Source organism: Sus scrofa, chromosome 10, assembly GCF_054392235.1.
Source record: "Sus scrofa isolate SSC_HxYL_T2T_F1_AM1 chromosome 10, Sscrofa_HxYL_maternal_Yorkshire_Landrace_v2.0, whole genome shotgun sequence".
NCBI classification, from domain to species: Eukaryota; Metazoa; Chordata; class Mammalia; order Artiodactyla; family Suidae; genus Sus; species Sus scrofa.
This window is the reverse complement of record NC_139392.1, coordinates 29,916,528-29,939,213: the sequence shown is the minus strand read 5'-3', so window position 1 is coordinate 29,939,213 and position 22,686 is coordinate 29,916,528. Positions and strand designations below refer to the sequence as shown.

Here is a 22,686-nt window from a genome sequence, read left to right as displayed (position 1 = left end):
ACACGGGTTCGACCCTTGACCTTGCTCAGTGGGTTAAGGATCTGACTTTTCCCTGAGCCACGGTGTAGGTTGCAGACATGGCTCAGATCCCAAGTTGCTGTTGCTGTAGCATAGGCAAGCAGCTGTAGCTCTGATTCAGCTCCTAGCCTAGGAACCTCCAAATGCCTCAAGCGAGGCCCTAAAAAGACCAAAAGAAATGATATTGAGATTTTGATATGTGTTGTAGTGTACCTGCTGTTTTTTCATGTAGTATGAAATGTCAATGATATTCCGTCTTCCAATCTATTTTTTTTATTTTTCTGTATTTTTCAGGCCTTGCTCATGACATAATGAAGTTCCCAGGTGAGGGGTCAAATCTGAGCTATTTATGCCATACTACACCAGAGCCACATCCACACCTACAACACACGTCTGTGACCTACACCACAGCTCAAATCAACACTGGACCCTTAACCCACTGAGTGAAGCCAGGGATTGAACCTGCTTCATCATGGATATTAGTTGGGTTCATTCCTGATGAGCCACAATGGGCACTCCTCCTTCCCCTCTGTGAACATGGAATGTCATTTGAATTCTTTGTGACTTATTCAATTCTTTCAGCAATGTTTTGTAGTTTTCAGTGTAAAAGTTGTTTCCTTTCTTAGAGCCCTGAGCCTGCTTTCCAGCTACTCCAGCAGCACCATGAGAAGGACGGGCTCGTGAAAACATTGGCGTGTCCCTCACTGCCTCTGCACTGAGCTCTGATTATGGCAGCACAGGTGTTGTGGGCCATACACAGCACCTCTGCTTACCCGTGGGTTCTGCTAGGAATCGGTCTAGAATGTCACCGTTGCCATCTCTCTTTGGGGGTCTGCAGGGCCTCCCAGAATTCCTGGCACAGGTTCATGAGCACAGGAGATACATACAGATGAATGATCAGGTCAGACCAGCCAACTGGTCTGCAGTAAAGCATGTCCGGGGAGGGGAGGTCATATCTTGCTCATCTTTGAATCTCCACCCTGAACACGATGCCTGATGTGGCAGTCACTGGCAGAGCACCTCTTTATACTTCATGGAATTCTGTAATAAATAGTGCAATCCATTCATATAAAACACAGCACCGTTCAATTGCTTACTCAGCTATCCCCTTTTCAGTGTGTGTAGAGGTGGAATTTCAGGTGTGTCAGTTTAGAGGTAGGAGCTATAAAGGGCCATAGAAGGAAGAAGTTGAAAGGTCATTCCTTCAGCACGTTGCTGTCCTTCGAATGTTGGCATCTGTGCTCACCTTGTGTGGAAGGGTCTCAGTCCATGGAGCAGAGGGAAGGTCTGGGAGCCTGGAGGAAAACCCAGGGTGATGCTCTGTAACCTGCAGTCACCTCAGGGAAGCAGGAGGAATGGGAGGGCCACTCTTTCTAACTCAATTCCCCGTGTGGTGTATTTCTACAGAGTCAGTGGTGGAGAGCATGAGCAGCCGCCAGGATGAGGAGGCTGCAGGTAGGGAAGAGCACGCAGCTGGGATCCAGTGGGAGAGGGTTCCTGGGAGCACCTGGGTTCCGCCTGCTGCCGGGAGAGGGAGGAAGTGGGGGATAGGACTTGGCGGGTGGGTGGGTGGGTGGGTGGCCTAATGAGTGGCACTCTGCTGTGGTGTTTTCCCCTGTGAAATGGATACCACGAAGAAGACTTGGGTCCCTGGTCTTTGTTGTGCTGTGTTTGTATTCCTCTCTCCTTTTCTTTGAGAGGGAGAATCGATTTTCCCTCCCAAAGCTGCTCCTTCCTGCTTTGGTCTCTGCCCGTTGTGCAAGTTTGCTCTGTGATTGGCACCGTGAGGGCCCAGTGCACAAGAGCTGTTGACTTGGTTTCCTTTATTGGCCTTGAGGGACCTGAAGTGGTGGCACCCAAAGCTCTCCTAGGCCCTTGACCCTGGAGACCAAGTTGGTCGAGTGAGTGTCAGGTGGTGGGTGAGAAGGCAGCTCTCTCACTCTGCATGTTCGGGATTTCTGACCTCCCTGTCCTATTGTGTCCTCACGGTGTGTCCTGAGGGAAGGGGCGTTCCCAGAGTTGGATGCCCAGAACAGGGAACTGAGGCACAGACAGATCTACATCTCCTTTTGTGGCATGTGTTTCTTCTACAGGGGATGTGAGGAGTTCCCTAGTGTCCTAGAGGCTAAAGATCGAGTGTTCGATCCCTTCCGTGGTGCAGAATCAAGTGCCTGGGTTGGGAACCACTGCATCCCCTGGGAGTGGTGACAATCAATCAGTCAACCAATGGGATTGACATCAGACCATTCTGCATGGTCATTATCTAGGTTGTCTCCGCTACCCAGAGGCATTTTCACACGAAACCTGTGTGGGGAGGTAATGTTTTGAAGTGCACCCCAAAGAGCAAGATCTTTCTAAGTAGAACTTGGATTCTGAAGGCTCTTCTGGGCGGCCGGGTGTTATGGGCTTTGAGGGCTTGGCCTGGGAGTCAATTATTAGTCATTTCCCTGTTATCTTCTGCAATCAGGATGTCACTCGTTCTCTCTGTTGTCATGTATTTTCCAGAATCTTGCTTTGGAAACCTAGGATCTTGCTTCAGGAGTCTGAGGGCAATTTTGTTCTTTACCACCTTGGCTGGAATAATCCCATGGTGGCCACACAACAGGGTGCACCCTGCCAATGAGCCAGATGAAGGTACTGTGGAACCTGACTCAATACATCCAGGCCTGAACAATGATTCTAGTTCATTCCGTGTTCCAAATTTCAGAACAAACTCTACAAATGCTACGCCACATCTTTCTTTTATTCCATGATGCAAATTCAAACGAACTAACTCGGAGTTCCCATCGTGGCGCAGTGGTTAATAAATCCGACTAGGAACCATGAGGTTGTGAGTTTGATCTCTGGCCTGGCTCAGTGGGTTAAGGATCCAGGGTTGCCGTGAGCCATGGTGTAGGTTGAAGATGTGGCTCGGATCCTGAGTTGCAGTGGCAGTGGTCACTGTAGGCCACTACAACTCTGATTAGACCCGTATCCTGGGAATCTCCATATGCTGAGGGAAGCAGGCCTAGAAAAGGCAAAATGACAAAAAAAGCAAAAAATAAATTGAATAACTCAGTTGGTAATTTCCCAACTATGGAAATAATGATTCATTTAAAATCGACATTTGGTTCCTGGTTAATAGCAAAGGTGACCTCACTCATTTTATGACATTTGCTGATATTTAACATTTCCAGTTGTAATAGATCCCTGCATGGAACCACATTTCCCAATTTGAAAACAATACTAGAAATGATTTAGAACAAGATTATATTAACAAGAAATGGTGGATATTACAGAAAGCTCCTCTAACCCATTCCTCCAATTTCCACCAATGACAACGTCCAGCACTGAATGGGGAACTCATGGTACACTGAGCAGCAAAAGATTCCTATAATTTTAATTAATGAAAAGTTCCCCATTTACATTCACATTCAGTTTTTGGGCTGTGCCAGTAGTTGAGGTTGGACACATGCAAAATATTAGGAGGCCCCAGTATGTTACCATAGAGAACGTGTACACTCCCATTTGTAGAAGGACGTTATTCCCAACAGCAAAGAGATGAAACCAATCACAAATGACAAGAGATCAGGAGAGAGATCAAATGCGATATGTGAACAGAAGAGAACAGTATTCTACCGGAAACAAAAGTAAAATTTTAAATAGGATACCAAGAGGATGATCCAAAAAAAAAAACTAAGTACTGTTTGACCAAAAGTGAGGAGTTCCCATCATGGCGTGCCAGCAGTGAAACCGATTAGGAAGCATGAGATTGTGAGTTTGACCCCTGGCCACAATCAGGGGGATAAGGATCTGGTGATGCCGTGAGCTGTGGTGTAGGTGGCAGATGCAGCTGGGATCCTGCCTTGCTGTGGCTCTGACATAAAATGGCAGCTACGGCTCCTATTAGACCCCTAGCCTGGGAACCTCCATATGCCATGCATGTGGTCCTAAGAAGCAACAAGTATCAATAGAAAAAAAAATAGAGAAATCAGGCAGCACAGAGAAGGAAATATCGTGCAACTCAACATATAGGCGGTAACCAGACTCGGCAGAGTGTCAGAGATGGAAAGTAGAAATGGCCAAGACCTGGCAGCAGGGCTGAAGGGGGAGTCATTCCTGAATGGGTGCAGAGGTCCTATGAGTTATGATGAGAAAAGTTGTTATGGACAGTGGTGCAAAGTACATAGCATTGGGAAGGCCTGCTCTCCCCGTGAGTTTCCTATTGCCAAAGTATTCCAAAGAGAAGCATTATGTATCTAAGAAAAGAAAAGAGGCGAAACATCCCAGAGGATGGCGTGTGAACACAGGAGCACCCTGTGGGAAGAGTAGGGAAGCTGAAATGATCTCCTGCCATTTCAGAAGATGGAGGAATGTGGCTGGAGAGGAAAATGGGCAGGAGGATTCACGAGACTCTGTCATGGCAGCAGAGCCTGCATGCTCGTGTTGGCCATTTCTCAGATGGAGAATATGCCACGGAGAGGTTCCCTTTAGCAAGAGAGGCAGAGGCTCCCTTTCTCAGGTCTTTCAAGGTGCTCTCTGCCGTCCTTCAAAACGTTTACCCGGGAGGATGGGCCAAGAGAAGCTCCATCCGTGCTTCATCCCACCCCCACCCCTTGACTCTCAGCCCATGTCCAGTCAGGTGAGGTGCCCAGAGTACCTCCCGAGCAGCACCACCGCCTTGCTGACAGTGACTGTGTGTCCCCCTAGCAACCCTCGATGATGTTGTGGAGGCCGGCGGGAGTGAGAAGACGGAGGAAGAGGCCCTGGCTGGGGCAAATGAGGAGGAGGTGGGGCCGGGAACTGAGAAGGTGCAGGAGGAGGCTGCCTGCATTGACGAGGCAGAGGAGGAGGCAGGCCCATCCCTTGAAAATGACGAGGAGTCCCCAGCCAGCGACCTGGTTGAGCAGGAAGACCAGCTTGCCCCCAAGGTAAGCTCACCTTTCTTGATCGGAGATTTAAAAAGGTGCCTCCTTTCTTCTTGGATGTGCCTACTTCAGAAAAGGAAATCTGAGCAAGTCCATTATAGAGGATATATGCACATTCCTCTGTGGAGGAATGTTGAGTCAAAGTTTGGTACCAACCAATAACTCCTTCCAAGGGGCATTGGCAAAAGGGACCACATCAGTTCCCAAGTGTACATAGGGAGCATTTGTCTTTGAAGAAGCCTGAATGTTTTGTTTTGTTGTCTTTTTGCCTTTTCTAGGGCCACTCCTGTGGCATATGGAGGTTCCCAGGCTCAGGGTCAAACCAGAGCTGTAGCCACCGGCCTGCGCCAGAGCCACAGCAACGCGGGATCCGAGCAACGTCTGCAACCTACACCTCAGCTCACGGCAATGCCGGATCCTTAACCCACTGAGCAAGGCCAGGGATCGAACCCGCAACCTCATGGTTCCTGGTCGGATTCGTTAACCACTGCGCCACGACGGGAACTCCAAAGAAGCCTGAATGTTTTTTAAATGAACGTGGACTTGGGAGGTCTTCCATGAAAAGCTGGTGCCTTTTCCACAGGTGTCTTTGCTGTCTTCTTTTGGGGAAACAGACTCAACTCTGCCTTCTGTCTGTGTGCCTGCGGTCCGCAACCACAGGAAGACCTGTGGCCACAGTGCAGAGGATGCTGTGACACTCACAGTGTTTTCTTTTCTCTCATCACAGGTGGACGGGATGGACGATGAAAGCCGTAAGTATTCTGGAACCCGGCTCTGCTGAGGAGAAGTCCAGGTGTTGAGGAAGGGCGGGGGGTGCTTTCCTGCCCCTTTGGTTGCAGAGACACCCTGATTCTGGGTTCCTCCTGGGAAAGGGGGTGAAGGATGGGGTGAAAGAGACTGACTTCCCACAAAAGGGCCATCCCAAGTCCTCGGGTCCCTGGAGGAAAGGAGGCTCTTTGTATGGTGGGGGTAGGTGTCCGGGAACATTGGGGGGTGTGCGTGTGAGGGCCTGTTGGTGTGATTGTGAACCAGTGTGAGTGGGTGTGTTTTGTGGGGAGTCACTTGTGCCTTAGCACCACATAGCTGTCCAGTTTCTCGTTGAACAGTCTCATGATGACTGCAGGCTAACTGTCCATTCCCTCATTCTCCCTGCACCCGCTGGGAGCAAGGTTTGGGGAAAAGGCTTTCCTTCCTCTGTTGGTCTTTCGTTTCCTCTTTTCTTCCCCCTCTGCTTGGTGCAGACTTTCATGCTGTTGTTTCAAACATGTGCCATGAACTCGAGCCTCTTGAGGTTGTAAGTGTCCCGAGGAGTGTTGTGAACGCTGTGCTCCCCCCGCACCTCCTGCCCACTCGGGGCAGCCACCCTTCCAGCCTCTGCTCAGGAGTGGTCTTTCAGACACCTCATGTGCATGACATCAGAGAGTCTTTGTCCTTCTGTGTCTGACTGGCTTCACTTGAAGTGATGTCCTCCAGCGAGTTCCTGTTGAGGCTCAGAGCTCATGAACCTGACCAGTACCTATGAGGACACGGGTTCGACCCTTGGCCTTGCCCAGTGGGTGAAGTATCCCGCATTGCGGTGAGCTGCGGCAGAGGTCCCAGACGCGGCTGGTATCCAGCTTGGCTGTGGCTGTGGTGTCGGCCGGTGGCCACAGCTCTGATTTGCCGCCTCGCCTGGGAATTTCCATCTGCTGCGGGGGCAGCCCTCAAGCCCAAAAGTGAATCAGTCAATAATGTCCTGGAGTTCTCTGTGCATTGCTGCAATGGGTAGGGTTTCCTTCTTCTGTGACAACGGAATACCTTGCTATGGTCTGTATCCACCCCGTTGTCTTTCTCAGTCTGTGTGCCCGTGGACACTGGGGCTCTGTTTCTGTTGGGCTCTTGTGTATGGCGCTGCCGTGATCCTGGGATGGCAGGTCTCTTTACCCGACACTGATGGATCTTCCTTTACATGTCCATGCAGCAGTGGGATTGCAGGGTCCTGCCGTGGTGTTTCCCGTCCTGGCTGGCCCCGTTGACATTCCCTGCTACAGTGTCCAGAAGTCCCAGGCAGTCACATCTTCCCAAACATCTGTTCAGGTTTGAAAACACTCCGTGTCCTACCAGGTGGGAGGTGATACCTCGTGGTGCCTTTGCTTTGCCTTTCCATTGTGATAGGCGACTTTGGGAAACTTGCCCTCTGTGTGCTGCTCTCTGTGGTCTTCTTGGACGGTGGGTCTCTCCCAGGCTTCCACTCATCTACAACTGAGGTATTTGCCTTTTGATTCAATTGATTTGTAGTTGTTTCCCATATATTCCAAATATGAGCCCCTGTTTCAAATACAAGATTTACAAATATCCTCTTCTGTAGGTTGTCTTTCCATTCAGTGGATTGTTAGACACTGTCCTTTCTGTTTGTTTCTATTTTAATGGAGGTACAGTGTTGTTTCACTCTCTGCTGTGGAGCAACGTTCCCCAGTCGTGTGTGTCCATTAACGTATGTTCCTTTTTTGATATTATTGCCGTCTGAGATCAGGTCGATTACAGGAGATTGGATCTCGTTCTCCGTGTGCTGCAACAGGAGGACCTTGTTGTCTCTCCATTCTCAATGCCGTAGTTGGCGTCAACTGCCCCCAAACTCCCAGTCCGTGCCCTTCACAACCACAAGTCTGTTCTCTGCATCCGTGGGTTCTGTGGACAGGTTCCTTTGTGCCGTGCTTTAGATTCCACCTCTAAGTGAGATCAGGTGGTATCCGTCTTTCTCTTTGTCACGTACTTCACTTTGCACGAGAATCTCCCGATCCATCCCTATTGTTTTGAGTGGCATTGGTTTCTTCTTCGATTTTCTGGCCGAGTCGTGAATTCCATCATCTATGTGGACCACATCGTCATGAGCCATTCATCTGTCTGTGGACATGAGGTGGCTTCCCTGTCTTGGCTGTTGTGAACAGTGCTGCCATAAACATAGAGGGGCATATGTCTTTTTCCTGGATACATTTGTCCTGATATTTCCCAGGGTGCTCGGCTTGCTAGGTCGCATGCCCTGCTGTGTTCAGTTTTCGCAGGACCCTCCATGGTGTCTTCCATAGTGGTTGTACCAGTGTACGTTCGCATCGGCAATGCTGGGGCGGGGGAGCCTTTTCTCCACCCGTATCTGCGACCGACACCAGAGCTCTCGGCAACGCTGGATCCTTAACCCCCTCAGCGAGGCCAGGGATCAACCCCGCAAGCTCGTGGTTCCTAGTCGGATTCGTTTCCGCTGTGCCCTGACGGGAACTCCTGGGTGGTTTCTTTGCTGTTGTTGTTGTGGAGGTGTATGAGTTTTCTTTATATATGTTTTGGAGGTGAACCTCACGGGCAGTGGTCCCTTTCTCCTCAGTGCTTCTGTAGAGCTGCTGTCCACAGTGTGCCAGCCACTGGCCAGAAGGAGCCATTTCTGCTTAATTGAGTTCAGTCAGTAGTTAGGTCTGCCTCTTGCAGTGAACAGAATAAAGCAGCCTATGGTTCACTCCCAGGGGCCACCACACAAGTGTGTCCATGCAGCTGGAATTTCAGGTGTGTCACCCTGGAGCTGAGGCCTCCAGATGGACTCGTAGAAGGGAGATGTGTAAGGCTCCATCCCTCAGCAGCCCACGATCTCTGAAGGTTTGCCACTGTGGCCAATGTTTTATGGAAGCTTCTGAGGCCGTAGAGCAGAGGGAAGTTCTGAGCACACGGAGGACAAGCCAGGGTGGTGCTGTGTGGCCGCAAACAACCCTAAGTAGGGGATACGTGTGGGGGACAGGCTCTAACACCTTGATTCCTTATGTCTGTGTCTCTGCAGTATGTTTCATGGAGAGTCTGAGTGACAGCAACCATGATGAAAGTGATACAGGTAAGAACAGCTCTCAGGTAGGAGCCAATGGGAGAGGGATCCCGGGACACTTGGGTGACGCCTGCTGCTTGGAGTGTGGGGCAGGTGAGTCTGAAACTTAAAAACAGAAAGAAATTGATGTAAAGATGTTCACCGCCTACTTTAATAAGGAGAGGGAGCAGATATGAGATGCCTGAATGTTGGCATCTGTGCTCACCTTGTGTGGAAGGGTCTCAGTCCATGGAGCAGAGGGAGGGTCTGGGCACCTGGAGGAAAAACCAGGGTGATGCTCTGTACCCGTAGTCACCTCAGGGAAGCCGGAGAAACGGGAGGGCCACTCTTTCTAACTCCTTGATTCCCCTGATGGTGTGTTTCTACAGACTCAGTGGTGGAGAGCCTGAGCAGCCGCCAGGATGAGGAGGCTGCAGGTAGGGAAGAGCACGCAGCTGGGATCCAGTGGGAGAGGGTTCCTGGGAGCACCTGGGTTCTGCCTGCTGCCGGGAGAGGGAGGAAGTGGGGGATAGGACTTGGCGGGTGGGTGGGTGGGTGGCCTAATGAGTGGCACTCTGCTGTGGTGTTTTCCCCTGTGAAATGGATACCACGAAGAAGACTTGGGTCCCTGGTCTTTGTTGTGCTGTGTTTGTATTCCTCTCTCCTTTTCTTTGAGAGGGAGAATCGATTTTCCCTCCCAAAGCTGCTCCTTCCTGCTTTGGTCTCTGCCCGTTGTGCAAGTTTGCTTTGTGATTGGCACCGTGAGGGCCCAGTGCACAAGAGCTGTTGACTTGGTTTCCTTTATTGGCCTTGAGGGACCTGAAGTGGTGGCACCTGAAGTGGTGGCACCTTGACCCTGGAGACCAAGTTGGTCGAGTGAGTGTCAGGTGGTGGGTGAGAAGGCAGCTCTCTGGCTCTGCATGTTTGGGATTTCTGGCCTCCCTGTCCTATTGTGTCCTCACAGTGTGTCCTGAGGGAAGGGATGTTCGCAGAGTTGGATGAGTTAAAGGAGGCATACTTGGAGTTCCAGTGGTTAAGGAATCCAACTAGGAACCATGAGATTGCGGGTTCGATCGCTGGCCTCACTCAGTGAGTTAAGGATCCAGTAATGCCGTGAGCTGTGGTGTAGGTGGCAGATGCAGCTGGGATCCTGCCTTGCTGTGGCTCTGACATAAAATGGCAGCTACGGCTCCTATTAGACCCCTAGCCTGGGAACCTCCGTATGGCATGTGTGTGGCCCTAAAAAGCAACAAGTATCAATAGAAAAAAAAAATAGAGAAATCAGGCAGCACAGAGAAGGAAATATCGTGCAACTCAACATATAGGCGGTAACCAGACTCGGCAGAGTGTCAGAGATGGAAAGTAGAAATGGCCAAGACCTGGCAGCAGGGCTGAAGGGGGAGTCATTCCTGAATGGGTGCAGAGGTCCTATGAGTTATGATGAGAAAAGTTGTTATGGACAGTGGTGCAAAGTACATAGCATTGGGAAGGCCTGCTCTCCCCGTGAGTTTCCTATTGCCAAAGTATTCCAAAGAGAAGCATTATGTATCTAAGAAAAGAAAAGAGGCGAAACATCCCAGAGGATGGCGTGTGAACACAGGAGCACCCTGTGGGAAGAGTAGGGAAGCTGAAATGATCTCCTGCCATTTCAGAAGATGGAGGAATGTGGCTGGAGAGGAAAATGGGCAGGAGGATTCACGAGACTCTGTCATGGCAGCAGAGCCTGCATGCTCGTGTTGGCCATTTCTCAGATGGAGAATATGCCACGGAGAGGTTCCCTTTAGCAAGAGAGGCAGAGGCTCCCTTTCTCAGTTCTTTCAAGGTGCTCTCTGCCGTCCTTCAAACGTTTACCCGGGAGGATGGGCCAAGAGAAGCTCCATCCGTGCTTCATCCCACCCCCACCCCTTGACTCCCAGCCCATGTCCAGTCAGGTGAGGTGCCCAGAGTACCTCCCGAGCAGCACCACCGCCTTGCTGACAGTGACTGTGTGTCCCCCTAGCAACCCTCGATGATGTTGTGGAGGCCGGCGGGAGTGAGAAGACGGAGGAAGAGGCCCTGGCTGGGGCAAATGAGGAGGAGGTGGGGCCGGGAACTGAGAAGGTGCAGGAGGAGGCTGCCTGCATTGACGAGGCAGAGGAGGAGGCAGGCCCATCCCTTGAAAATGACGAGGAGTCCCCAGCCAGCGACCTGGTTGAGCAGGAAGACCAGCTTGCCCCCAAGGTAAGCTCACCTTTCTTGATCGGAGATTTAAAAAGGTGCCTCCTTTCTTCTTGGATGTGCCTACTTCAGAAAAGGAAATCTGAGCAAGTCCATTATAGAGGATATATGCACATTCCTCTGTGGAGGAATGTTGAGTCAAAGTTTGGTACCAACCAATAACTCCTTCCAAGGGGCATTGGCAAAAGGGACCACATCAGTTCCCAAGTGTACATAGGGAGCATTTGTCTTTGAAGAAGCCTGAATGTTTTGTTTTGTTGTCTTTTTGCCTTTTCTAGGGCCATTCCTGTGGCATATGGAGATTCCCAGGCTCAGGGTCAAACCAGAGCTGTAGCCACCGGCCTGCGCCAGAGCCACAGCAACGCGGGATCCGAGCAACGTCTGCAACCTACACCTCAGCTCACGGCAATGCCGGATCCTTAACCCACTGAGCAAGGCCAGGGATCGAACCCGCAACCTCATGGTTCCTGGTCGGATTCGTTAACCACTGCGCCACGACGGGAACTCCAAAGAAGCCTGAATGTTTTTTAAATGAACGTGGACTTGGGAGGTCTTCCATGAAAAGCTGGTGCCTTTTCCACAGGTGTCTTTGCTGTCTTCTTTTGGGGAAACGGACTCAACTCTGCCTTCTGTCTGTGTGCCTGCGGTCCGCAACCACAGGAAGACCTGTGGCCACAGTGCAGAGGATGCTGTGACACTCACAGTGTTTTCTTTTCTCTCATCACAGGTGGACGGGATGGACGATGAAAGCCGTAAGTATTCTGGAACCCGGCTCTGCTGAGGAGAAGTCCAGGTGTTGAGGAAGGGCGGGGGGTGCTTTCCTGCCCCTTTGGTTGCAGAGACACCCTGATTCTGGGTTCCTCCTGGGAAAGGGGGTGAAGGATGGGGTGAAAGAGACTGACTTCCCACAAAAGGGCCATCCCAAGTCCTCGGGTCCCTGGAGGAAAGGAGGCTCTTTGTATGGTGGGGGTAGGTGTCCGGGAACATTGGGGGGTGTGCGTGTGAGGGCCTGTTGGTGTGATTGTGAACCAGTGTGAGTGGGTGTGTTTTGTGGGGAGTCACTTGTGCCTTAGCACCACATAGCTGTCCAGTTTCTCGTTGAACAGTCTCATGATGACCGCAGGCTAACTGTCCATTCCCTCATTCTCCCTGCACCCGCTGGGAGCAAGGTTTGGGGAAAAGGCTTTCCTTCCTCTGTTGGTCTTTCGTTTCCTCTTTTCTTCCCCCTCTGCTTGGTGCAGACTTTCATGCTGTTGTTTCAAACATGTGCCATGAACTCGAGCCTCTTGAGGTTGTAAGTGTCCCGAGGAGTGTTGTGAACGCTGTGCTCCCCCCGCACCTCCTGCCCACTCGGGGCAGCCACCCTTCCAGCCTCTGCTCAGGAGTGGTCTTTCAGACACCTCATGTGCATGACATCAGAGAGTCTTTGTCCTTCTGTGTCTGACTGGCTTCACTTGAAGTGATGTCCTCCAGCGAGTTCCTGTTGAGGCTCAGAGCTCATGAACCTGACCAGTACCTATGAGGACACGGGTTCGACCCTTGGCCTTGCCCAGTGGGTGAAGAATCCCGCATTGCGGTGAGCTGCGGCAGAGGTCCCAGACGCGGCTGGTATCCAGCTTGGCTGTGGCTGTGGTGTCGGCCGGTGGCCACAGCTCTGATTTGCCGCCTCGCCTGGGAATTTCCATCTGCTGCGGGGGCAGCCCTCAAGCCCAAAAGTGAATCAGTCAATAATGTCCTGGAGTTCTCTGTGCATTGCTGCAATGGGTAGGGTTTCCTTCTTCTGTGACAACGGAATACCTTGCTATGGTCTGTATCCACCCCGTTGTCTTTCTCAGTCTGTGTGCCCGTGGACACTGGGGCTCTGTTTCTGTTGGGCTCTTGTGTATGGCGCTGCCGTGATCCTGGGATGGCAGGTCTCTTTACCCGACACTGATGGATCTTCCTTTACATGTCCATGCAGCAGTGGGATTGCAGGGTCCTGCCGTGGTGTTTCCCGTCCTGGCTGGCCCCGTTGACATTCCCTGCTACAGTGTCCAGAAGTCCCAGGCAGTCACATCTTCCCAAACATCTGTTCAGGTTTGAAAACACTCCGTGTCCTACCAGGTGGGAGGTGATACCTCGTGGTGCCTTTGCTTTGCCTTTCCATTGTGATAGGCGACTTTGGGAAACTTGCCCTCTGTGTGCTGCTCTCTGTGGTCTTCTTGGACGGTGGGTCTCTCCCAGGCTTCCACTCATCTACAACTGAGGTATTTGCCTTTTGATTCAATTGATTTGTAGTTGTTTCCCATATATTCCAAATATGAGCCCCTGTTTCAAATACAAGATTTACAAATATCCTCTTCTGTAGGTTGTCTTTCCATTCAGTGGATTGTTAGACACTGTCCTTTCTGTTTGTTTCTATTTTAATGGAGGTACAGTGTTGTTTCACTCTCTGCTGTGGAGCAACGTTCCCCAGTCGTGTGTGTCCATTAACGTATGTTCCTTTTTTGATATTATTGCCGTCTGAGATCAGGTCAATTACAGGAGATTGGATCTCGTTCTCCGTGTGCTGCAACAGGAGGACCTTGTTGTCTCTCCATTCTCAATGCCGTAGTTGGCGTCAACTGCCCCCAAACTCCCAGTCCGTGCCCTTCACAACCACAAGTCTGTTCTCTGCATCCGTGGGTTCTGTGGACAGGTTCCTTTGTGCCGTGCTTTAGATTCCACCTCTAAGTGAGATCAGGTGGTATCCGTCTTTCTCTTTGTCACGTACTTCACTTTGCACGAGAATCTCCCGATCCATCCCTATTGTTTTGAGTGGCATTGGTTTCTTCTTCGATTTTCTGGCCGAGTCGTGAATTCCATCATCTATGTGGACCACATCGTCATGAGCCATTCATCTGTCTGTGGACATGAGGTGGCTTCCCTGTCTTGGCTGTTGTGAACAGTGCTGCCATAAACATAGAGGGGCATATGTCTTTTTCCTGGATACATTTGTCCTGATATTTCCCAGGGTGCTCGGCTTGCTAGGTCGCATGCCCTGCTGTGTTCAGTTTTCGCAGGACCCTCCATGGTGTCTTCCATAGTGGTTGTACCAGTGTACGTTCGCATCGGCAATGCTGGGGCGGGGGAGCCTTTTCTCCACCCGTATCTGCGACCGACACCAGAGCTCTCGGCAACGCTGGATCCTTAACCCCCTCAGCGAGGCCAGGGATCAACCCCGCAAGCTCGTGGTTCCTAGTCGGATTCGTTTCCGCTGTGCCCTGACGGGAACTCCTGGGTGGTTTCTTTGCTGTTGTTGTTGTGGAGGTGTATGAGTTTTCTTTATATATGTTTTGGAGGTGAACCTCACGGGCAGTGGTCCCTTTCTCCTCAGTGCTTCTGTAGAGCTGCTGTCCACAGTGTGCCAGCCACTGGCCAGAAGGAGCCATTTCTGCTTAATTGAGTTCAGTCAGTAGTTAGGTCTGCCTCTTGCAGTGAACAGAATAAAGCAGCCTATGGTTCACTCCCAGGGGCCACCACACAAGTGTGTCCATGCAGCTGGAATTTCAGGTGTGTCACCCTGGAGCTGAGGCCTCCAGATGGACTCGTAGAAGGGAGATGTGTAAGGCTCCATCCCTCAGCAGCCCACGATCTCTGAAGGTTTGCCACTGTGGCCAATGTTTTATGGAAGCTTCTGAGGCCGTAGAGCAGAGGGAAGTTCTGAGCACACGGAGGACAAGCCAGGGTGGTGCTGTGTGGCCGCAAACAACCCTAAGTAGGGGATACGTGTGGGGGACAGGCTCTAACACCTTGATTCCTTATGTCTGTGTCTCTGCAGTATGTTTCATGGAGAGTCTGAGTGACAGCAACCATGATGAAAGTGATACAGGTAAGAACAGCTCTCAGGTAGGAGCCAATGGGAGAGGGATCCCGGGACACTTGGGTGACGCCTGCTGCTTGGAGTGTGGGGCAGGTGAGTCTGAAACTTAAAAACAGAAAGAAATTGATGTAAAGATGTTCACCGCCTACTTTAATAAGGAGAGGGAGCAGATATGAGATGCCTGAATGTTGGCATCTGTGCTCACCTTGTGTGGAAGGGTCTCAGTCCATGGAGCAGAGGGAGGGTCTGGGCACCTGGAGGAAAAACCAGGGTGATGCTCTGTACCCGTAGTCACCTCAGGGAAGCCGGAGAAATGGGAGGGCCACTCTTTCTAACTCCTTGATTCCCCTGATGGTGTGTTTCTACAGACTCAGTGGTGGAGAGCCTGAGCAGCCGCCAGGATGAGGAGGCTGCAGGTAGGGAAGAGCACGCAGCTGGGATCCAGTGGGAGAGGGTTCCTGGGAGCACCTGGGTTCTGCCTGCTGCCGGGAGAGGGAGGAAGTGGGGGATAGGACTTGGCGGGTGGGTGGGTGGGTGGCCTAATGAGTGGCACTCTGCTGTGGTGTTTTCCCCTGTGAAATGGATACCACGAAGAAGACTTGGGTCCCTGGTCTTTGTTGTGCTGTGTTTGTATTCCTCTCTCCTTTTCTTTGAGAGGGAGAATCGATTTTCCCTCCCAAAGCTGCTCCTTCCTGCTTTGGTCTCTGCCCGTTGTGCAAGTTTGCTTTGTGATTGGCACCGTGAGGGCCCAGTGCACAAGAGCTGTTGACTTGGTTTCCTTTATTGGCCTTGAGGGACCTGAAGTGGTGGCACCTGAAGTGGTGGCACCTTGACCCTGGAGACCAAGTTGGTCGAGTGAGTGTCAGGTGGTGGGTGAGAAGGCAGCTCTCTGGCTCTGCATGTTTGGGATTTCTGGCCTCCCTGTCCTATTGTGTCCTCACAGTGTGTCCTGAGGGAAGGGATGTTCGCAGAGTTGGATGAGTTAAAGGAGGCATACTTGGAGTTCCAGTGGTTAAGGAATCCAACTAGGAACCATGAGATTGCGGGTTCGATCGCTGGCCTCACTCAGTGAGTTAAGGATCCAGTAATGCCGTGAGCTGTGGTGTAGGTGGCAGATGCAGCTGGGATCCTGCCTTGCTGTGGCTCTGACATAAAATGGCAGCTACGGCTCCTATTAGACCCCTAGCCTGGGAACCTCCGTATGGCATGTGTGTGGCCCTAAAAAGCAACAAGTATCAATAGAAAAAAAAAATAGAGAAATCAGGCAGCACAGAGAAGGAAATATCGTGCAACTCAACATATAGGCGGTAACCAGACTCGGCAGAGTGTCAGAGATGGAAAGTAGAAATGGCCAAGACCTGGCAGCAGGGCTGAAGGGGGAGTCATTCCTGAATGGGTGCAGAGGTCCTATGAGTTATGATGAGAAAAGTTGTTATGGACAGTGGTGCAAAGTACATAGCATTGGGAAGGCCTGCTCTCCCCGTGAGTTTCCTATTGCCAAAGTATTCCAAAGAGAAGCATTATGTATCTAAGAAAAGAAAAGAGGCGAAACATCCCAGAGGATGGCGTGTGAACACAGGAGCACCCTGTGGGAAGAGTAGGGAAGCTGAAATGATCTCCTGCCATTTCAGAAGATGGAGGAATGTGGCTGGAGAGGAAAATGGGCAGGAGGATTCACGAGACTCTGTCATGGCAGCAGAGCCTGCATGCTCGTGTTGGCCATTTCTCAGATGGAGAATATGCCACGGAGAGGTTCCCTTTAGCAAGAGAGGCAGAGGCTCCCTTTCTCAGTTCTTTCAAGGTGCTCTCTGCCGTCCTTCAAACGTTTACCCGGGAGGATGGGCCAAGAGAAGCTCCATCCGTGCTTCATCCCACCCCCACCCCTTGACTCCCAGCCCATGTCCAGTCAGGTGAGGTGCCCAGAGTACCTCCCGAGCAGCACCACCGCCTTGCTGACAGTGACTGTGTGTCCCCCTAGCAACCCTCGATGATGTTGTGGAGGCCGGCGGGAGTGAGAAGACGGAGGAAGAGGCCCTGGCTGGGGCAAATGAGGAGGAGGTGGGGCCGGGAACTGAGAAGGTGCAGGAGGAGGCTGCCTGCATTGACGAGGCAGAGGAGGAGGCAGGCCCATCCCTTGAAAATGACGAGGAGTCCCCAGCCAGCGACCTGGTTGAGCAGGAAGACCAGCTTGCCCCCAAGGTAAGCTCACCTTTCTTGATCGGAGATTTAAAAAGGTGCCTCCTTTCTTCTTGGATGTGCCTACTTCAGAAAAGGAAATCTGAGCAAGTCCATTATAGAGGATATATGCACATTCCTCTGTGGAGGAATGTTGAGTCAAAGTTTGGTACCAACCAATAACTCCTTCCAAGGGGCATTGGCAAAAGGGACCACATCAGTTCCCAAGTGTACATAGGGAGCATTTGTCTTTGAAGAAGCCTGAATGTTTTGTTTTGTTGTCTTTTTGCCTTTTCTAGGGCCATTCCTGTGGCATATGGAGATTCCCAGGCTCAGGGTCAAACCAGAGCTGTAGCCACCGGCCTGCGCCAGAGCCACAGCAACGCGGGATCCGAGCAACGTCTGCAACCTACACCTCAGCTCACGGCAATGCCGGATCCTTAACCCACTGAGCAAGGCCAGGGATCGAACCCGCAACCTCATGGTTCCTGGTCGGATTCGTTAACCACTGCGCCACGACGGGAACTCCAAAGAAGCCTGAATGTTTTTTAAATGAACGTGGACTTGGGAGGTCTTCCATGAAAAGCTGGTGCCTTTTCCACAGGTGTCTTTGCTGTCTTCTTTTGGGGAAACGGACTCAACTCTGCCTTCTGTCTGTGTGCCTGCGGTCCGCAACCACAGGAAGACCTGTGGCCACAGTGCAGAGGATGCTGTGACACTCACAGTGTTTTCTTTTCTCTCATCACAGGTGGACGGGATGGACGATGAAAGCCGTAAGTATTCTGGAACCCGGCTCTGCTGAGGAGAAGTCCAGGTGTTGAGGAAGGGCGGGGGGTGCTTTCCTGCCCCTTTGGTTGCAGAGACACCCTGATTCTGGGTTCCTCCTGGGAAAGGGGGTGAAGGATGGGGTGAAAGAGACTGACTTCCCACAAAAGGGCCATCCCAAGTCCTCGGGTCCCTGGAGGAAAGGAGGCTCTTTGTATGGTGGGGGTAGGTGTCCGGGAACATTGGGGGGTGTGCGTGTGAGGGCCTGTTGGTGTGATTGTGAACCAGTGTGAGTGGGTGTGTTTTGTGGGGAGTCACTTGTGCCTTAGCACCACATAGCTGTCCAGTTTCTCGTTGAACAGTCTCATGATGACCGCAGGCTAACTGTCCATTCCCTCATTCTCCCTGCACCCGCTGGGAGCAAGGTTTGGGGAAAAGGCTTTCCTTCCTCTGTTGGTCTTTCGTTTCCTCTTTTCTTCCCCCTCTGCTTGGTGCAGACTTTCATGCTGTTGTTTCAAACATGTGCCATGAACTCGAGCCTCTTGAGGTTGTAAGTGTCCCGAGGAGTGTTGTGAACGCTGTGCTCCCCCCGCACCTCCTGCCCACTCGGGGCAGCCACCCTTCCAGCCTCTGCTCAGGAGTGGTCTTTCAGACACCTCATGTGCATGACATCAGAGAGTCTTTGTCCTTCTGTGTCTGACTGGCTTCACTTGAAGTGATGTCCTCCAGCGAGTTCCTGTTGAGGCTCAGAGCTCATGAACCTGACCAGTACCTATGAGGACACGGGTTCGACCCTTGGCCTTGCCCAGTGGGTGAAGAATCCCGCATTGCGGTGAGCTGCGGCAGAGGTCCCAGACGCGGCTGGTATCCAGCTTGGCTGTGGCTGTGGTGTCGGCCGGTGGCCACAGCTCTGATTTGCCGCCTCGCCTGGGAATTTCCATCTGCTGCGGGGGCAGCCCTCAAGCCCAAAAGTGAATCAGTCAATAATGTCCTGGAGTTCTCTGTGCATTGCTGCAATGGGTAGGGTTTCCTTCTTCTGTGACAACGGAATACCTTGCTATGGTCTGTATCCACCCCGTTGTCTTTCTCAGTCTGTGTGCCCGTGGACACTGGGGCTCTGTTTCTGTTGGGCTCTTGTGTATGGCGCTGCCGTGATCCTGGGATGGCAGGTCTCTTTACCCGACACTGATGGATCTTCCTTTACATGTCCATGCAGCAGTGGGATTGCAGGGTCCTGCCGTGGTGTTTCCCGTCCTGGCTGGCCCCGTTGACATTCCCTGCTACAGTGTCCAGAAGTCCCAGGCAGTCACATCTTCCCAAACATCTGTTCAGGTTTGAAAACACTCCGTGTCCTACCAGGTGGGAGGTGATACCTCGTGGTGCCTTTGCTTTGCCTTTCCATTGTGATAGGCGACTTTGGGAAACTTGCCCTCTGTGTGCTGCTCTCTGTGGTCTTCTTGGACGGTGGGTCTCTCCCAGGCTTCCACTCATCTACAACTGAGGTATTTGCCTTTTGATTCAATTGATTTGTAGTTGTTTCCCATATATTCCAAATATGAGCCCCTGTTTCAAATACAAGATTTACAAATATCCTCTTCTGTAGGTTGTCTTTCCATTCAGTGGATTGTTAGACACTGTCCTTTCTGTTTGTTTCTATTTTAATGGAGGTACAGTGTTGTTTCACTCTCTGCTGTGGAGCAACGTTCCCCAGTCGTGTGTGTCCATTAACGTATGTTCCTTTTTTGATATTATTGCCGTCTGAGATCAGGTCAATTACAGGAGATTGGATCTCGTTCTCCGTGTGCTGCAACAGGAGGACCTTGTTGTCTCTCCATTCTCAATGCCGTAGTTGGCGTCAACTGCCCCCAAACTCCCAGTCCGTGCCCTTCACAACCACAAGTCTGTTCTCTGCATCCGTGGGTTCTGTGGACAGGTTCCTTTGTGCCGTGCTTTAGATTCCACCTCTAAGTGAGATCAGGTGGTATCCGTCTTTCTCTTTGTCACGTACTTCACTTTGCACGAGAATCTCCCGATCCATCCCTATTGTTTTGAGTGGCATTGGTTTCTTCTTCGATTTTCTGGCCGAGTCGTGAATTCCATCATCTATGTGGACCACATCGTCATGAGCCATTCATCTGTCTGTGGACATGAGGTGGCTTCCCTGTCTTGGCTGTTGTGAACAGTGCTGCCATAAACATAGAGGGGCATATGTCTTTTTCCTGGATACATTTGTCCTGATATTTCCCAGGGTGCTCGGCTTGCTAGGTCGCATGCCCTGCTGTGTTCAGTTTTCGCAGGACCCTCCATGGTGTCTTCCATAGTGGTTGTACCAGTGTACGTTCGCATCGGCAATGCTGGGGCGGGGGAGCCTTTTCTCCACCCGTATCTGCGACCGACACCAGAGCTCTCGGCAACGCTGGATCCTTAACCCCCTCAGCGAGGCCAGGGATCAACCCCGCAAGCTCGTGGTTCCTAGTCGGATTCGTTTCCGCTGTGCCCTGACGGGAACTCCTGGGTGGTTTCTTTGCTGTTGTTGTTGTGGAGGTGTATGAGTTTTCTTTATATATGTTTTGGAGGTGAAGCTCACGGGCAGTGGTCCCTTTCTCCTCAGTGCTTCTGTAGAGCTGCTGTCCACAGTGTGCCAGCCACTGGCCAGAAGGAGCCATTTCTGCTTAATTGAGTTCAGTCAGTAGTTAGGTCTGCCTCTTGCAGTGAACAGAATAAAGCAGCCTATGGTTCACTCCCAGGGGCCACCACACAAGTGTGTCCATGCAGCTGGAATTTCAGGTGTGTCACCCTGGAGCTGAGGCCTCCAGATGGACTCGTAGAAGGGAGATGTGTAAGGCTCCATCCCTCAGCAGCCCACGATCTCTGAAGGTTTGCCACTGTGGCCAATGTTTTATGGAAGCTTCTGAGGCCGTAGAGCAGAGGGAAGTTCTGAGCACACGGAGGACAAGCCAGGGTGGTGCTGTGTGGCCGCAAACAACCCTAAGTAGGGGATACGTGTGGGGGACAGGCTCTAACACCTTGATTCCTTATGTCTGTGTCTCTGCAGTATGTTTCATGGAGAGTCTGAGTGACAGCAACCATGATGAAAGTGATACAGGTAAGAACAGCTCTCAGGTAGGAGCCAATGGGAGAGGGATCCCGGGACACTTGGGTGACGCCTGCTGCTTGGAGTGTGGGGCAGGTGAGTCTGAAACTTAAAAACAGAAAGAAATTGATGTAAAGATGTTCACCGCCTACTTTAATAAGGAGAGGGAGCAGATATGAGATGCCTGAATGTTGGCATCTGTGCTCACCTTGTGTGGAAGGGTCTCAGTCCATGGAGCAGAGGGAGGGTCTGGGCACCTGGAGGAAAAACCAGGGTGATGCTCTGTACCCGTAGTCACCTCAGGGAAGCCGGAGAAATGGGAGGGCCACTCTTTCTAACTCCTTGATTCCCCTGATGGTGTGTTTCTACAGACTCAGTGGTGGAGAGCCTGAGCAGCCGCCAGGATGAGGAGGCTGCAGGTAGGGAAGAGCACGCAGCTGGGATCCAGTGGGAGAGGGTTCCTGGGAGCACCTGGGTTCCGCCTGCTGCCGGGAGAGGGAGGAAGTGGGGGATAGGACTTGGCGGGTGGGTGGGTGGGTGGCCTAATGAGTGGCACTCTGCTGTGGTGTTTTCCCCTGTGAAATGGATACCACGAAGAAGACTTGGGTCCCTGGTCTTTGTTGTGCTGTGTTTGTATTCCTCTCTCCTTTTCTTTGAGAGGGAGAATCGATTTTCCCTCCCAAAGCTGCTCCTTCCTGCTTTGGTCTCTGCCCGTTGTGCAAGTTTGCTTTGTGATTGGCACCGTGAGGGCCCAGTGCACAAGAGCTGTTGACTTGGTTTCCTTTATTGGCCTTGAGGGACCTGAAGTGGTGGCACCTGAAGTGGTGGCACCTTGACCCTGGAGACCAAGTTGGTCGAGTGAGTGTCAGGTGGTGGGTGAGAAGGCAGCTCTCTGGCTCTGCATGTTTGGGATTTCTGGCCTCCCTGTCCTATTGTGTCCTCACGGTGTGTCCTGAGGGAAGGGATGTTCGCAGAGTTGGATGAGTTAAAGGAGGCATACTTGGAGTTCCAGTGGTTAAGGAATCCAACTAGGAACCATGAGATTGCGGGTTCGATCGCTGGCCTCACTCAGTGAGTTAAGGATCCAGTAATGCCGTGAGCTGTGGTGTAGGTGGCAGATGCAGCTGGGATCCTGCCTTGCTGTGGCTCTGACATAAAATGGCAGCTACGGCTCCTATTAGACCCCTAGCCTGGGAACCTCCATATGGCATGTGTGTGGCCCTAAAAAGCAACAAGTATCAATAGAAAAAAAAAAAATAGAGAAATCAGGCAGCACAGAGAAGGAAATATCGTGCAACTCAACATATAGGCAGTAACCAGACTCGGCAGAGTGTCAGAGATGGAAAGTAGAAATGGCCAAGACCTGGCAGCAGGGCTGAAGGGGGAGTCATTCCTGAATGGGTGCAGAGGTCCTATGAGTTATGATGAGAAAAGTTGTTATGGACAGTGGTGCAAAGTACATAGCATTGGGAAGGCCTGCTCTCCCCGTGAGTTTCCTATTGCCAAAGTATTCCAAAGAGAAGCATTATGTATCTAAGAAAAGAAAAGAGGCGAAACATCCCAGAGGATGGCGTGTGAACACAGGAGCACCCTGTGGGAAGAGTAGGGAAGCTGAAATGATCTCCTGCCATTTCAGAAGATGGAGGAATGTGGCTGGAGAGGAAAATGGGCAGGAGGATTCACGAGACTCTGTCATGGCAGCAGAGCCTGCATGCTCGTGTTGGCCATTTCTCAGATGGAGAATATGCCACGGAGAGGTTCCCTTTAGCAAGAGAGGCAGAGGCTCCCTTTCTCAGGTCTTTCAAGGTGCTCTCTGCCGTCCTTCAAAACGTTTACCCGGGAGGATGGG

At 51.6% G+C, this 22,686-nt stretch overlaps 1 protein-coding gene across 3 annotated transcripts in view; it reads left to right on the top strand.

Moving 5' to 3' along the window:
- LOC110261044 (uncharacterized) overlaps positions 1–22,686 on the top strand; it is a 116,844-nt gene that overhangs the window by 53,538 nt on the left and 40,620 nt on the right. Inside the window, exons 11-25 of one of the 3 annotated variants that reach the window (XM_084980804.1) lie at positions 313–342; positions 1,426–1,473; positions 2,524–2,652; positions 4,708–4,928; positions 5,653–5,677; positions 8,725–8,775; positions 9,135–9,182; positions 10,745–10,965; positions 11,690–11,714; positions 14,762–14,812; positions 15,172–15,219; positions 16,782–17,002; positions 17,727–17,751; positions 20,799–20,849; positions 21,209–21,256. In XM_084980804.1, coding sequence (XP_084836930.1) covers positions 313–342; positions 1,426–1,473; positions 2,524–2,652; positions 4,708–4,928; positions 5,653–5,677; positions 8,725–8,775; positions 9,135–9,182; positions 10,745–10,965; positions 11,690–11,714; positions 14,762–14,812; positions 15,172–15,219; positions 16,782–17,002; positions 17,727–17,751; positions 20,799–20,849; positions 21,209–21,256 — 1,242 coding nt within the window. Of the gene's footprint in view, positions 1–312; positions 343–1,425; positions 1,474–2,523; positions 2,653–4,707; positions 4,929–5,652; positions 5,678–6,438; positions 8,776–9,134; positions 9,183–10,744; positions 10,966–11,689; positions 11,715–14,761; positions 14,813–15,171; positions 15,220–16,781; positions 17,003–17,726; positions 17,752–20,798; positions 20,850–21,208; positions 21,257–22,686 lie in introns of all 3 variants that reach the window. The other 2 variants (XM_084980805.1, XM_084980807.1) reach the window with 2 other exon arrangements.